General features: G+C 52.7%; 1 protein-coding gene across 1 annotated transcript in view; it reads right to left on the bottom strand.

Moving 5' to 3' along the window:
- MXRA7 (matrix remodeling associated 7) overlaps positions 1 to 10656 on the bottom strand; it is a gene marked incomplete at its 5' end in the record, with an annotated part of 30781 nt that extends 20125 nt beyond the window's left edge. Inside the window, one exon of the mRNA XM_080712243.1 lies at positions 10405 to 10656. Within this exon, the coding sequence (XP_080568369.1) occupies positions 10405 to 10656 (252 nt within the window). The remainder of the gene's footprint in view (positions 1 to 10404) is intronic.
- Between the last annotated feature and the right edge of the window lie 4699 nt (positions 10657 to 15355).

Consider the following 15355-nt stretch of genomic DNA (forward strand, 5'->3'; position numbering starts at 1 on the left):
CTTGAGAGAAGGCAGGGTGCAACTGAGGGCATGTGGCTCGGGCTATACTTGGGTAGTGACCTGAAGGCCTCTGCTGGACATCAAGGCCAGCCAGTGTTGCGGTGAAATGTGTTTGGTGTGTGAGGGGAGAAGTAATTCCAAACAGAAAAACCGTGGATTCTTGTCCTAAGCTAAGAATAAATATGCATAGCTTGGACAGTTGCTGAAGATTTAAAGTTTATTAAAAAGATAGAAATACAGGAGATAGTTATAGCCCTGTGCCGGAGAGGGGCACAGGGGGGCAATTCTAATGAAAATACCGGAAGAACTCCAGTTTACTGAGTGTTTTTATCCTGACCAAGTTCAGGGCAGGTCCTTTGATCTGTAGATATCTCTAGCCCTATCTCTAGCCCAGTTTCTGTTGTCTCCAATCAGATTTGCCCTGGAAGGGGGCGGCTGTCCTGCCTCCAAACATAGCCCTCTGCACCTCTTGTTCCATACCCCCCAAGATGTGTGAAATTGTTTCTCGGGATCTGGGATTTTCTCCCATCCCTCAGGCCATTTGTTTTTCCTTAGAAATGTAAAGAAACCTCTTTCCTGGCTCCAGCTTTCTTCCTTCTCTTTAGAAATGTAAATTACAAGTCCTTCCTTTCTGCCAATCCTGGTTTTCCTAGTACAAATGATATATTTTTAAAATTGGAAGTCTTTCCCAATACTGGTACATTAATATATTTTATTTTATTTTTTGGTGGTACTAGGGGTGGAACCCAGAGGCTTTCTACCTCCGGGTTACACTCCCAGACCTATTTTATATTTTATTTGGAAACAGGGTCTCACTAAGTAGCCGAGGCTGGCTTCGAACCTGTGTGATCCTCCTGTCTCAGCCTCCCAAGCGCGGGGATTACAAGCGTGCGCCACCACACCTGGCTACATTAATATATTTTAAAACCTCTTCCCAATACTAGTACAACCAGAGCCCCTATGGGTGACCTGCACCTCTTTTCTGGCAGATCGCGTGGACTCTGGAAGAAAGCAGCTTGCAACTGAAGGCATTCGGCTTGGGCTACCCTCAAGTATTGTCCTGAAGGCAGCTGCTGGACCCAGAGTTCCGACAGCCCCTTTGGGGTGTTCGGCCACTTTTCCCTATTCCCTGCTGCTTCCAATAAACCATTTACTCCCCTTCCTGCAGTCTGCGGGTGTCATCGCTCATTGTAGACAAGAAGCCCCCTGCTTCATCTTGGGGGCTCAGAAGAAATCCCCCGTTTTACTATCAAGAAAGCCAAACAGGACGATGCCTTGGGGAGAGGGAAGCGAGGGGGCGGAGTGACTACATCTGCTAGCATGGCCAAGGACCAGGAGGACCCAAGCTGCAAAGGGCAGGCCGGGCAGGCTCAGTAGTCACTGGAGAGTTGGGATCTGAGCAAGGGTCTGGGGCTGAGCACTAGGGAAGGAGTCTTCGGCTACAGCCGGCTGCAGCCGCCGGAGGCTGTGCTTAGAGTTAGGTGTTAGCAGGGCTTAGTGGTGCACACTTGTAGTCCCAGGTTTGGGAGGCTGAGACAGGAGGATTGTGGTGGGCGGCCAGCTTCAGCTAGTTGGTGAGGCCCTGTGCAACTCAGTGTTTCAAAATAAAGAATAAAGCCAGGCGTGGTGGCACACACTTGTAATCCCAGCATTCGGGAGGCTGAGACCTGAGGATTGCGGTTCGCAGACAGCCTCAGCTACTCAGGCCCTCTGCAACTCAGTGAGACCCGGTTTCAAAACAAAGAATAAAAAACAGGGCAGGGGCTATAGCTCAGAGGTTGAATGCCCCTGGGTTCCATCTCTAGACCCACAAAAAGAAAACAAAAACAAAATCAAAATAAAGAATAGAGCCAGGCGTGGTGGCGCACACTTGTAATCCTAGCATTTGGGAGGCGGAGACAGGAGGATCGCACAGGTTCGAAGCCAGCTTCAGCTACTTAGTGAGGCTCTCAGCAACTTAGTGAGACCCTGTTTCCAAATAAAGTATAAAATAGGTCTGAGGGTATAGCCTGGAGGTAGAAAACACCCTGGGTTCCACCCCTAGTACCAAACACACACACACACAAATAGAATAAAAAATAGGGCTGGGGGTATAGCTCAGAGGCAGAATGCCCCCGGGGTTTCATTTCCAGTACAAAAAAAAATAAAAAAGGAAAAAAGAATGTTCTGGAAAGCAAGCAGGCCAGCTACTGAAGAACTTCCGGTGATTTTGTGGACATGAGCTTTTCCAGCAGAGGTGAAGAGCAAAGGAAGAGTACTGGGTGGGGCGCTGGCAGGGCGCAGGGAGGCTGGGGGAGAGAGATGGAGAGGGAGGAGGAGGACAGAGGCCATTCACCGTTCCTGGGACCAGCATCCTGTCCTCCACCCCGCATCCACGACTCTCAGAAGGCCAGGGCCACCGGATGTGCTGGTGCGTGCCTGTTATCCCTGTACTTGGGAGGCTGAGACAGGAGGATCACAGGTTCAAGGCTAGCCTCAGCTACTTAGGGAGGCCCTTCGCAACCTAGTAAGACCGTTTCAGAATTTAAAAAGTAAAAATAGGCCTGGGAGTGTAGCTCAGAGATAACACACACACACACACACACACACACACACACACACACACACACACACACACACACACACACCGTCCAGAGTCAAGCCCTGGAGCTCCCCCAGGAAGCCTCGTTCACAGGCCCCACTGTGAGCAAACCCTCCCGCTCAGAGGGTCAGAGCCCGTCAGATTCAATCCCATCATATTCGCAGGTTTGGGCACAAACAGGATTTAGCGGATCTCAAAAGCTTCATACAAAACCACCAAACAAAAAGAGCGCCCTTGGGCGGCAGTCTGCACTCTACCCAACCCCGATCAGAGAACGGGAGGTTGGCTTCCTGTCTCGACATTTGGGGACAGAGAAGGTCTGGGGTGGGAATAAACGAGAGGCTGGCAGAACTAAGAAGGTCGGAGGAGGTCATTTTTTTGGGGGGGAAAACCAGGCTAAACCATTTTTTCCCCCCCAGTACTGGGGATAGAACCCTGGGGCATTCTACCTCTGAGCTACACCCCCCCAGCCCTATTTTTTATTCTTTATTTTGAAACAGGGTCTCACTGAGTTGCAAACGGCCTAAGTAGCTGAGGCTGTCCTTGAACTGGAGTCTTCCTGTCTCAGCCTCCCAAATGCTGGGATTACAAGTGTGCGCCACCACGCCTGGATTTATTCTTTATTTGGAAACAGGGTCTTGCTGAGATGCAAAGGGCCCCACTAAGTAGCTAAGGCTGGCTGTGAACCTGTGATCCTCTTGTTTTAGCCTCCTAAAAGCTGTGATTACAAGTGTGCGCTACCATGCCCGGTTAGGCTGAACAATTTTGATTATGCCCAATCTATTTTTTGGGGGGAGTACTGGTAATTGAACCCAGGGGCATTCTTCCCCTGAGGTATATACCTCAATACCACCCTTTTGTGGTACTAGAGATGGAACTTAGGGGCATTCTACCTCTGAGACACACCCCCAGCTCTATTTTATTTTTCATTTTGAAACAGGTTCCTGCTAAGTTGATGAGGGCCTCACTAAATTGCTGAAACTGGCCTTGAACCTGAGATCCTCCTGTCTTAGCCTCCCAAGTACTAGGATGAAACAGGGCCACCATACCTGGCCCTATTTCATGGTTTATTTGGAAACAGGGTCTCACCAAGTTGCTGAGAGCCTCACTAAGTTGCTGAGGCTGGCTTTGAACCTGTGATCCTCCTGTCTCATCCGAGGATTGCAGGGTACTAGAATCATAGACATATGTCACCACCATGCCGGGCACATAACCAACTTTGTATATAATAATATTGGTGACCTGTTGTTAAAATCGCTTGAGGGTTCTGAACCAGGGGACACAGTGGTTTCAGTCACCATGAAGAACTAAAACTCAGATTGGTCTGACCGAGCGCTAAGGGTGGTTACCGCCGAATGTCTGTAGATACCATCGAGCCGGGAGTATTATCTTGTCTTGAGGTTTATCAGCCCTCAGTAAATAATTTTTGCCCAGGAGGATCTGGGCATGGTGGTGTACGTCTGTAATCCCAGAGATTCAGGAGGCGAATCTGAACTTTGAGGCCAGCCTGGGTCTCTTAGTGAGATCCTATCACAAAGTGAAAAATAAAATAAAAAATTTATTTTATTTTTTGGTGGTACTGGGGGTGGAACCCAGAGGCTTTCTACCTCTGGGCTATACTCCCAGATCTATTTTATATTTTTTTATTTGGAAACAGGGTCTCACTAAATTGCTGAGAGCCTCACTAAGTAGCTGAGGCTGGCTTCGAACCTGCGCGATCCTCCTGTGTCAGCCTCCCCAGCGCGGGGATGACAAGCGTGCGCCACCGCGCCCGGCTTTAAAATAAAAAATTTAAAAGGACTGCAACTCAGGGATAGCGTGGCTGCCTCGCATGCAAAGGCTCTGGACTCCATCCATCCCCACTCTCTCTCTTTCTGACACACACAGGAATCTCTCTCTCTGTCTCTCACACAACTGCCCAGGAGGAATGCTATTTATCCGTGGTTTCAATATCCCAGGTTTCAGTTAGTTATCTGCAGGCAACTGTGGTACAAAAATATTAAGTGGTAAATTCTAGGTATAAGCAACGCATGTTTCAAATAACTTTTATTTATTTATTTATTTATTTATTTATTTATTTATATTTATTTTTTTGCGGGTCTGGGGATGGAACCCAGGTGCATTCGACCTCCGAGCTACACCCCCTGCCCTATTTTTTATTCTTTATTTGGAAACAGGGTCTCACTGAGTTGCAGAGGGCCTCACTAAGTAGCTGAGGCTGGCTGGGAACCTGCGATCTTCCTGTCTCAGCCTCCCAAATACTGGGATTACAAGCATGAGCCATCATGCCCGGCTCCTTTATTTTTTTTTTAAACAGGGTCTCACTATATTGCCCAGTCTGGCCTCAAACCTGTGATCCTCCTGTCTCAGCCTCCCAAGTGCTGGGATTACAGGCGTGGGCCACTGCAATCACAGGCAATGCTTTTGGGTAAACAAGTTCTGTGGATTCCGACAGTGAATTCTCTGGCCCTCTCATGCACCGCAGCCCTCCTCCAGCTACCGTGGCCATGTGGCTGGCATGGCTGTGTCCACCTCCAGCAGAGGACGGGAGCCGTTACTGCAGAGACCTCGGAGTGTCCATGGCGCTCTGACCAACAGCACGCAGGTAGGCGGCCAGCACACCGAGAGGCACCAGGACACCTACACCAGATCCCCAAACCCGGTCTCTACCTCCTGTCCCACGCGCGTCTATCCTTAAGAGTGGCAAAGCCAGCGTGACCAGGCGCAGGCCGTGCGGGATTTGGCCTTTGTGAGGAAGCACCCGGGGGCCCAGCTGGTCTCCCCTCCCGCGCTGTGGTCTGGCCGGCTGGGCACAGCAGGGCTACGGAAGACAAGCTGTCTAAGGCAAACATGCCAGTGTTTTCTACCTCTCCAGAGCTAGGCAGCTTCCTCCCTGAGACACCTTCTTTAAAAACTTACCGCTCTTGCCGGGCATGGTGGTGCCTGCCTGTAACCCCCGTACTTGGGAGGCTGAGACAGGAGGATCTCAGGTTAAAGCCAACCTCAGCAACTTAGTGAGGCTCTCGGCAACTTTGCGAGATCTTATTTTTTGGGGGTACTAGGGATTGAACCCAAAGGCATTCTACCTCTGAACTACATTGCCAGCCATATTTTCTTTTCCTCCCTTCCCCTCCCTCCTTTCCTTCCTTCTTTCTTTCTTTTTTTTTTTTTTTTTTTTTGTGGTACTGGAGATGGAACCCAGGGTCATTCTATCTCTGAGCAAAACCCCCAGCCCTATTTTTTATTCTTTAGTTTGAAACAAGGTCTCTCTCACTGAGTTGCGAAGGGCCTCACTAAGTAGCTGAGGTTAGCTCGAAATCTGCGATCCTCTGGTCTCAGCCTCCCGAATGCTGGGATCACAAGCCTGTGCCACCACACCCAGGTCTATTCTATGTTTTTGAAACAGGGTGTCACTAAGTTGTAGAGGGCCTCACTGAGCAGCTGAGGTTGCCGCAAACCTGCGATCCTCCTGTCTCAGCCTCCCGAGTATGGGGTTACAGGTGTGCGCCCCCATGTGATTAGTTTAGATGAGGTCATAAGGCCGGAGCCCCAGGATGGATCAGTGTCCCCCAGAAGAGACTCCAGAGCTTCCCCTCTCTCTGTCATGCTGGGACACAGCAAGTGGGGCACCCGCAAGATGAGGAGAGAGCCCTCACCAAAGATCAAACCTGTTAGCCAGGCCTGGTGGCGCACGCTTGTCATCCCCGCACTTGGGAGGCTGAGACAGGAGGATGGCACAGGTTCGAAGCCAGCCTCAGCTACTTAGTGAGGCTCTCGGCAACTTAGTGAGACCCTGTTTCCAAATAAAATATAAAATAGGTCTGGGAGTGTAGCCTGGAGGTAGGAAGCCACTGGGTTCCACTTCCAGTACCACCACCACCAAAAAAAAAAAAAAAAAAAAAAGGGCTGGGGGCGTAGCTCAGAGGTAGAATGCCCCTGGGTCGATCCCCAGTATCACAATAACAAAATAAAAGCAAAGACTGGCTAGGATGGGGGACAGAAGATGGATCTAATAGAAGGAGCCCAACCAGACCACGTCCCAGGGCTAGGACAGACGGAGGCTGTGCCGCTGTCAGACCCAAAGCCCTTCCTGAGAAATCCCCCTCTGTGTTTATTTTTTTCCAACATCCTATTTGTATTCTGAAAACATGCCAAGCCTACAGAAACCTTGAGAGAATCCCGAGCACCCATATACCCTTTACCTAGGCCCACCAGTTTTGCCATCTTTCTTTTGCCAAACCCATCCACGTTTTTCATTCATGATGTGCCATTCCCAAATGTTTCAGGATGCATCTTCTGAAGACGAGAATTTTTTTTGTGGTACCCAGAAGCATTCTACCTCTGAGCCACATTTTATTTTTCATTTTGAGACGAGGTCTCCCTGAGTTGCTGGGAGCCAAGTTTCTGAGGCTGGTCTCGAACCTACGATGCTCCTGTCTCAGCCTCCTAAGTCCTGGGATTACGGGCGTGAGCCACCAGGCCTGGCTCTCTACTCTTTCTTTGGATAGAAGCCTGGGTTTAACTCTGCCATTGAGACGGCCTTTGATCCTTTGTCTGTGATCACTCTTGGGGAACCCCAAGACACAGGCACAGCCTTGCGGGATCCCCCACCTCTGTTAGGTAAGAGGCCTAGGTTAGGTTAGGCGACCCTAAAGCCCCAACCAAAAAAGCCGCTGCTCCTCGGCCTTAAGCGGGGCGAGCTCCTGTCCTTGACATGGCTGGCTCTCATCCTCTGTGGAAGTGGACTGTGCCTGTCATGTCCCTGCACTGCCCACCCCACACTAATCCTATGAGAGAAATGAAAAGAGATTCTAATAATACGAGAGCCGCCTGGCCGCACAGGGGAGGGGAGGGAGAGGCTCTCCCTGCCGCTGGCCTCCGCCGCACTGATCTCATGCGTTGCCTCAGTGCGCTCTCAGCCCATAAATGGCCCCTTCCCACCACTCTGTCCTTGGCCACCCCCGGCCTCTCGGGGGGGTGCTGCCCCGTGAGCCATAGCGGCAGCTGAGGCTGCCTCCCCGGGCTGCGGAGCCTTCTCGGTAAGCAGCTTGGTGAGTCAGAGGCAGCAGCTGCCCCAGACTGCTCAGCCGGCCATGCTGGGCACTCAAGAGGGTTGAACTGGGGGGAGCGGTTCACGGGGAACACAGAGGCGGGAGGGAGGGAGGGAGGGAGGGCTGCGGCGGCGGCTGCTGCTGCTGCTGCTGCTGCTGCGGCTGCTACTTTCCCTGGGGCAGTGACTTTTGAGCTTGCAGTCAGTGGGGTGCCCCCTTCCCCAGCCCTTCTTTAGGATGAAGGAAGGAGGCTGGCTCAGGGGGCCTTCTTCCTGCTGGCGTTTCCCCTACCAGGCTAGGGCAATGTGATCATCGGAAGCAAGCCCTGGAAACGCTTGCAAATGCCTACATCTATTTCAAAATAATGTCTAAGCATCACAGGTCACAAATAACATGGTCCTGATTGGCCTTCCCTCCAACCAAGGAGCGGCACCACTAAAATAGTGTTACAATCCAACTGGAAGCCGGGCGTGGTGGCGCACGCTTGTGATCCCAGCATTCGGGAGGCTGAGACCTGAGGATCGCGGTTCGCGGACAGCCTCAGCTACTTAGTGAGGCCCTCTGCAACTCAGTGAGACTTGGTTTCAAAATAAAGAATAAAAAACGCCGGGCGTGGTGGCGCACGCTTGTAATCCCCGTGCTTGGGAGGCTGAGACAGGAGGATCGCTCAGGTTCGAAGCCAGCCTCAGCTACTTAGTGAGGCTCTCAGCAACTTAGTGAGACCCTGTTTCCAAATAAAAAAATATAAAATAGGCCTGGGAGTATAGCCCAGAGGTAGAAAAGCCTCTGGGATCCACCCCCAGTACCACCAAAAAAAAAAAAAAAAAAGAATAAAAAATAGGGGGTTCTATCCCCAGACCCGCAAAAAAAAAAAAAAAACACAAAAAACAAAAAACAAAAACAACTGTAGAAGACCCAAAGCTATCTGTGTCCCCCACAGCCCTGCCCCGGCAGTAAGGTGGGGGTGTCTACCTGCAGGTGTTGTGGTATGGGCCAGGTCAGAAAGGGCTGGGGACCTGAGTCCGAAGGGAAAGGGCAAGACCACCCAATGAGGACATGATATTTGGAATTCTCCAGATGGGTAGATATTCTTGGGTGTGCCGGGACTTGAACCTCCTGTATTGTAACTTGTCCTTCAAAGCACACACTGCACCCTAGAGGATGTGTACCCATCCACCTGGATGGGTACACATTATGTCAGGGCCCCATTCCAACAGCAGCCATGAGCCCATCACATCTGCTGTCATGTGTCGAGACCCCAAAAGTCCTGTAGAAAGTTCTCTAGAAGTGCCATACCCCGGGGCGTCAAGATGTGACTGTGTACCCCCAAATAACGTCTTGGAATTCGGTCTAGAACCCTGCTGCTCGCTGATAGAGGGCTGATGGCTAAACGGGGCTGACGGAGGGCCAGTGGTGGCCCAAGAAGAGACCTCCAGCGAGAAGGATGGAGCCGACACACCAGCCTGTGCCCAGACCCACCTGCCACTAACGGTGCGGACGGCAAGAACAGCAGGGCCTCCGCGGGCTCAGACAGACTCCATCTTCCTGAGGGCTGCTTAGACGCCATTGTAATGACACAATTAGTCACCCACTTGTCAAGCAAAGCGCTGCTCGGATGGGGTCTGGCACTCTTATCCAGCAGAGAGGAATGCCGGTCCCCTTCCCCCCAGGCTTCTCGCCAGTGTGACCATTGTGTCCAGGAAAGGCCAGAGCGAGCCTGGGACAAGACACTGAAGACACCGGAGGATAGCAGGGTGCGCATGGGTTCCATGACCGGCTAACCTCCCCTACCGAGGAAGAACTGCCCGACAACTGACTGCACACCAGGCCAGGGCTTGAGCTGGGGGTGGCAAAAGCCTTAATACAGACAGCCAGGCTTCCCAGCTAGACATGCATGGAAGAGTAGCAGGCTGGCAGGATGAACCCCAAAGGCTGGCCCGAGGCCGGGCAGCGGGCAGAGCTGACGGTCAACAGGGTGGGGGGGGGTGGGCCGGGGCAGAGGTCTGGGCTCATCCTGCACCTTGCGTCCACACAGGCCAGAATTGGGGGTGGGCCTGGGGTGCCAAAGCCCACACAGAGTTTGAGAAAATGACAATGAAGAAACAGTGCCTTTCTTTTTGGTCCCGTCCTGGCCTGAGGTCCTCCATGGACTCTGGAATCTGGTTTCACGCTGGCCTGAAAAAGCACACCCCCACCTCGCCCCCCAAGGCCTCGATATTTTCAACCTCGAGACAAATAACTCCCATTGCAGGCCTTGAAATAAGCCACGCGCACGTGGGTTTGGGAACCAGTGGGCGCCAGGGCCGAGCGGGATTTGGAGGCTGGGGCGCCCGCCCGGTGCAGGGTGCAGGGTGCGGGGTGCAGGGTGCAGGGTGCGGGGTGCGGGGTGCAGGGTGCGGGGTGCGGGGTGCAGGGTGCAGGGTGCAGGGTGCAGGGTGCAGGGTGCAGGGTGCGGGGTGCAGGGTGCAGGGTGCGGGGTGCGGGGTGCAGGGTGCAGGGTGCGGGGTGCAGGGTGCGGGGTGCAGGGTGCAGGGTGCGGGGTGCGGGGTGCAGGGTGCAGGGTGCAGGGTGCAGGGTGCTGGGTGCAGGAGCTCCCGGCGCGCAGGGGCGGGAGGAGAGGAGGAAAACAGCCCCGAACTCCGGCGGCCCGGCCCCCGCGGTGCTTCCTGCGGGAGGATGGCGCCCGCGGCCGGCTGGGCACGCCGGGACGCTGGTCAGCTGGGGCTGGGCGAGGGGCCGGGCCGGGGGAGGGTGGCCGGGCGCCGTGCGTACCTGCCTCGCCGCCGCCGCGGGCTCCTCCGCCTCGGGCGCCGCCGCCGCGGGCTCCCCGGGGCCCTCGGGCTGCCCGGGCTCCTCCGGCGCGGCGGCGGCCGGCTCGGGGGCGCGGGGGCCGGGCGGCGCGGGGGTCTCCGCCCCGCAGGGCCCCGGGCTCGCCCCGCGCCGCACCAGCAGCCAGGCCAGCAGCAGCGCCAGCGCCGTGGCCAGCGCGGGCAGCGCGGCCAGCAGCTCCGCGGGCGCCTCCATCGCCGTGGCCGCCCAGTGCCCGCCCGCCGGAACCCCGGGAGCCCGGCGCCAAGCCCCGCCCCGGGGCGGAGCCTCTCCGCGGCCCTCCCACCGCCCCGCCCCGGGGCGGAGCCTCGAGGCGCCCCGCCCCCGGCGCCCTGGAGTACAAAAGCCCTGCACCCTTCGGAAGCGCAGGACAGCCGCTGGGCAGCTGGGGTAGGATTTAACTATCTGAACTCACGCCCTGTTTGCCAACCCGTGAGGAAATTTTTAATAGGAGTAGTGGCAAAATAAATTGAAAATTTAATTTAAAAACCTTAGTGGGCCGAGAGTGGCGGCACACATTTGTAATCCCAGAGCTTGGGAGGCTGAGAAAGAAGGATCGCACAAGTTTGAGGCCAGCCTCAGCTACTGAGTGAGCCTCTCAGTAACTTAGTGAGACCCTGTTTCCAAATAAAATATTATAGGTCTGGGAGTATAGTCCGGAGGTAGAAAAGCCCCTGGGTTCCACCCCCAGTACCAAAAAACTAACAAAAAAACCTCGCAGTGACTTTTTTCTAGTATTAAAAGCAAAAGGCAAATATCATTTTGAAGGGCTACTGTAATCACTAATTTATTGTCTGCTATTTCCTACATTGGGACATATACATGTTGTTAAAGAGAGAATCTGGATGTCTGAATATAAAGTTTTAAGTTTTATGCAATTTTCCAGGCTCTGCCACCGTAGCAGTTATTTTCCTTCCTGTGCAATTCTACTGAGGCAGAAATGATATTTTGGTGCTACAGAAATAGTACTGTGCCGGGCGTGGTGGCGCACGCTTGTAATCCCCGCGCTTGGGAGGCGGAGACAGGAGGATTGCGCAGGTTCGAAGCCAGCCGTGCTAGCTTAAGAAACCGTTTCCAAATAAACAGTGCCGCGTGCGCGCGCGCGCGCGCGCGCACACACACACACACACACACACACACACACACACACACACACACACTACTGTAAGGGGAAGATGACTTTTTGTTGTTGTTTTTGCAGTACTGGGGATGGAACCCAGGGGCTTTCTATCTCCGAGCCACACCCCCAGCTCTATTTTTTTACTTTTATTTTAAAACAGAGTCTCACTGAGTCACAAAGGGCCTAAGTATCTGAGGGAAACTACAATCCTGTCTCAGCCTCCCAAATGCTAGGGTTACAAGCGTGCGCCACCACGCCCAGTTACTTTAGTAACACAGGTTGTCAGGTATCATATCACACACGTAAGACCTAATTGTCAAAAAGTGGGGTTCAAAGCCGGCCGTGGTGGCGCACGCTTGTCATCCCAGCATTCAGGAGGCTGAGACCTGAGGATCGTGGTTCGCAGCCAGCCTCAGCTACTTAGTGAGACTCTTTGCAACTCAGTGAGACCCTGTTTCAAAATAAAGAATAAAAAACAGGGCTGAGGGTGTAGCTCAGAGGTAGAATACCCCTGGGTTCCATCCCCAGTACGGAGAAAAAAAAAACAAAAAAAAACTGGGCTGTGGGTGGTGGCACACACGCTTTAATCCCCGCGCTTGGGAGGCGGAGACAGGAGGATTGCGCAGGTTCGAAGCCAGCCGCGGGCGCTGGCTTAGGAGACCCTGTTTCCAAATTTAGAAAAGTATAAAAACTAGGTCTGGGAGTGTATCCCAGAGGTAGAAGGGTTTCTAGGAACCCCAGTACCACCAAAAAAAAAATTAAAGTGGGGTTCTAGTAGGGTACAGTGGCTACCCAGGAGTCTTTGAGGCAGGAGGACCACTTGAGCCCAGGAGCTTGAAAACAATCTGGGCAAAAATATAACAAGACCCCTTGAGAGGCGAGGAGGGGAGAGAGGAGGGGGAACGGGGGGGCGGGGAGCAGACTTCCAGCCTTGCTTGCTTAGGGTCAATTTAACACGGGATATAGACTGAGATGCTGGAGTGTTTTGTTTTGCACTGATATAATCCAAGGCCTTAAGCATGCTGGGCAAACGCTGGCATAGCCACACCCCGGCTCAGACAAGAGTGCCTGCTTGTTTGCTCCTTTTGTCTTTTTCTGTGGTATTGGGGATGGAACCCAGGGGCATTAGACCCCCCAGCTACACCCCTAGCCCTATTTATTTTTTATTTTTAAACAAGGTTTTGTTAAGTTCCTGAGAGCCTCACTACTTGCTGAGGCTGTCTTTGAACCTGTGATCCTCCTGTCTCGGCCTCTCAAGTACTGGGATTACAGTCCCGGGCCCCCACCACACCTGGCAGTGCTTTTTTTTAAACCACAGACCTAAGTACAATTGCTCTTGGCTTCTACATGAGCTCAGGGTCCCAGCAACTGGGAGAGCCTATTCCTGTGGGACCTGCCGGTTTGGGGGGAGGGCAAGTATTTCCTGTTAGTGGTGGCTGATAACATAGGTCTCACACTACACAATAGGGCTTGTAACTCCAAACTATTGGCTTTTGGCCACAGTGGGTCTTATATGCAAAGTGCTTGGACCTTGTGTTATTTTGTTAATTTATTATACTGGGGATTGAATCAAGGCTGTTCTACTGCTAAGCTATACCTCCAGCCCTTTTATTTTTGCTACTGGTAATTGGTACTGTTAATCGAACCCAGCGGCTTTCTATCTCAGAGATACAGCCCCAGTGCTTTTTGAAACTGGGTTTTGCTAAGTTACAGAGCGTCTTGCTAACTTGCTGAGGCTGGCTTTGAACCAGTGATCCTCCTGTCTCAGTCTCACAAGTACTGGGATTATAGGTACAAAGCAACAGATCCAGTCTATGTTTTACCTTATTTTTTGTGGTTTTGGGGACTGAATGAATCTAAAGGCATCCTATCTCTGAGCTACACCCCAGATCTATGTTATTTTTTTAAATTTGGAAACAGGTTCTTGCTAGGTTGCTGTCTTCAAATCTGTGATCCTCCTGTCTCAGCTTCCCAAGAACTGGGATGGGATTATAGGCATGCACCACCACGCCCAGCTTATTTTTATCTTGAAACAGCCAAGTTTTCCAGGCTGCTGGCCTTGAACCTTAAATCCTCCTGCCTCAGCCTCCCAAGCACTAGGGTTATGAGCCTGTGCTACCATGCCTGGTTCCCTTTTTTAAAAAATTATTATTATTATTTTTTGCAGTACTGGAGATTGAACCCAGGGGCATTCTACTTCTGAGCTACACCCCAAAGCCCTATTTTTTATTATTTTGAAACAGGGTCTCATTAAGTAGCTGATGCTGGCTACAAATCTCAATCCTCCTATTTCAGCCTCCTGAATGCTAGAATTACAAGTGTGTGCCAACCACACCCGGCTCCCATTGTTTAAGTGTTTTTAAGAGGTTCTCTTGAAAGACTACGTTCTATCAACTTTCAAAGTAGTAAATATGAAAAGAAACAGGGACAAACCACCACGAAACACAGCTCCAAATCCAGATGCTTTATTTAAAGTGATGAACAAATTTTATCCAAGTGAGAGTTAAAAAATACCAGTCCAACACAGACACACAGGCCTTCGTTGGGGCCCCACAGTGAGAGGACACAGAACCCAGGGCTGCTCAGCGCCCCGGCCAACACCAGGAGGCTGGGGGAGGGGGAGGGGAGCAGCCCGCGGTGTCCCATCACCATGGACACAAGGCAAGCCAGGGCTGGTTCTCTGTCGGGGAGGCCAATGGACGGGTGACTGCAGGTTTGGAGCTAACAGGGAGACAAAGTTAAGCGCCACCACCTCAGGGCCACTTTCATCTGGTTTGGAACCTCAGCCTAACACCTCAGGAGAGGGTGGGCTGAAGCCAGACTCCACCCTGGACCCTTCAGCAACATCAGCACGTACATCAAAACAACTTCTGAGGGACACGACACACAAACCTAAGGCCCTACAGCTGTGTGGCCTCTGCCTACTCCTGGACAGCACTTTTTACAACGCCTACCGAGGTCCTGCTCCACCCCGCACTCCTGTCTAAAGTCCTTGGCTGAAGGCCCAGCCTCTGGGTTTATAAAGCACCTGATCCAGCAGCTTCCCCGCGGATCCTTAGTTCAAGTGCCTTAGCTACTGCGAAGAAACTGTACTAATGTAAGTCCGCTGACAGTGTTAATCTCGCTCTCATGAAATCTAACGGGCCCGTGTTCAGAGGATGGCACTCACTTTTCTGATTGTGGGAACTCACCCATCCTGCCCAGCCACCCTCGTGGACAAAGGCAGTCACGGCCCATCCAGTCTTACACGAGGTCCAGGGCCTGGGCTCGGGCCCTGCAGCCGGAACGGTCCAGGCACTAGCGTCTGAATGACTGCGAGTGGCCGCTGCGAGAATCCAGCAAGAGGCAAAGAGAGCCCCACGACAGTGCTCCTCTCCAGGGGTCACCCCAACATCCTTCCAGCTCTGGATTCTCTAGACCATGTCTGAGTACTCAGGGCCTCCAGGGCTCCTGCCCTGGTCCTCCTCAAGTGATGACTAGCCCCAGACTCCTTTTTCCAAGACCCAGCTCTGATTTTAAGATCAGCTGTCCGTTTGGAGAATCATCAGTAGAAATGGCCTAATGCCGCACCTCTCCCTGTCCTACCGTTACCACTTGTGTGTGTGTGTGGCACGGGGGATGGAATCCAGGGACCCTCTACCCCTAGGCTACACCCCCAGACCTACTTTTCTCTTAGGAAAGTCTCCCTAAGTTGCTGAGGCTAGCTTTGAACTTGCGACCCTCCCATCTCAGCCTCCCAAGTACTAGGATTCCAAGTGTGCAGAGGAGCGGAAG

The sequence above is a fragment of the Muscardinus avellanarius genome (genome assembly GCF_963383645.1).
Source record: "Muscardinus avellanarius genome assembly, chromosome: 16".
Taxonomy (NCBI): Eukaryota; Metazoa; Chordata; class Mammalia; order Rodentia; family Gliridae; genus Muscardinus; species Muscardinus avellanarius.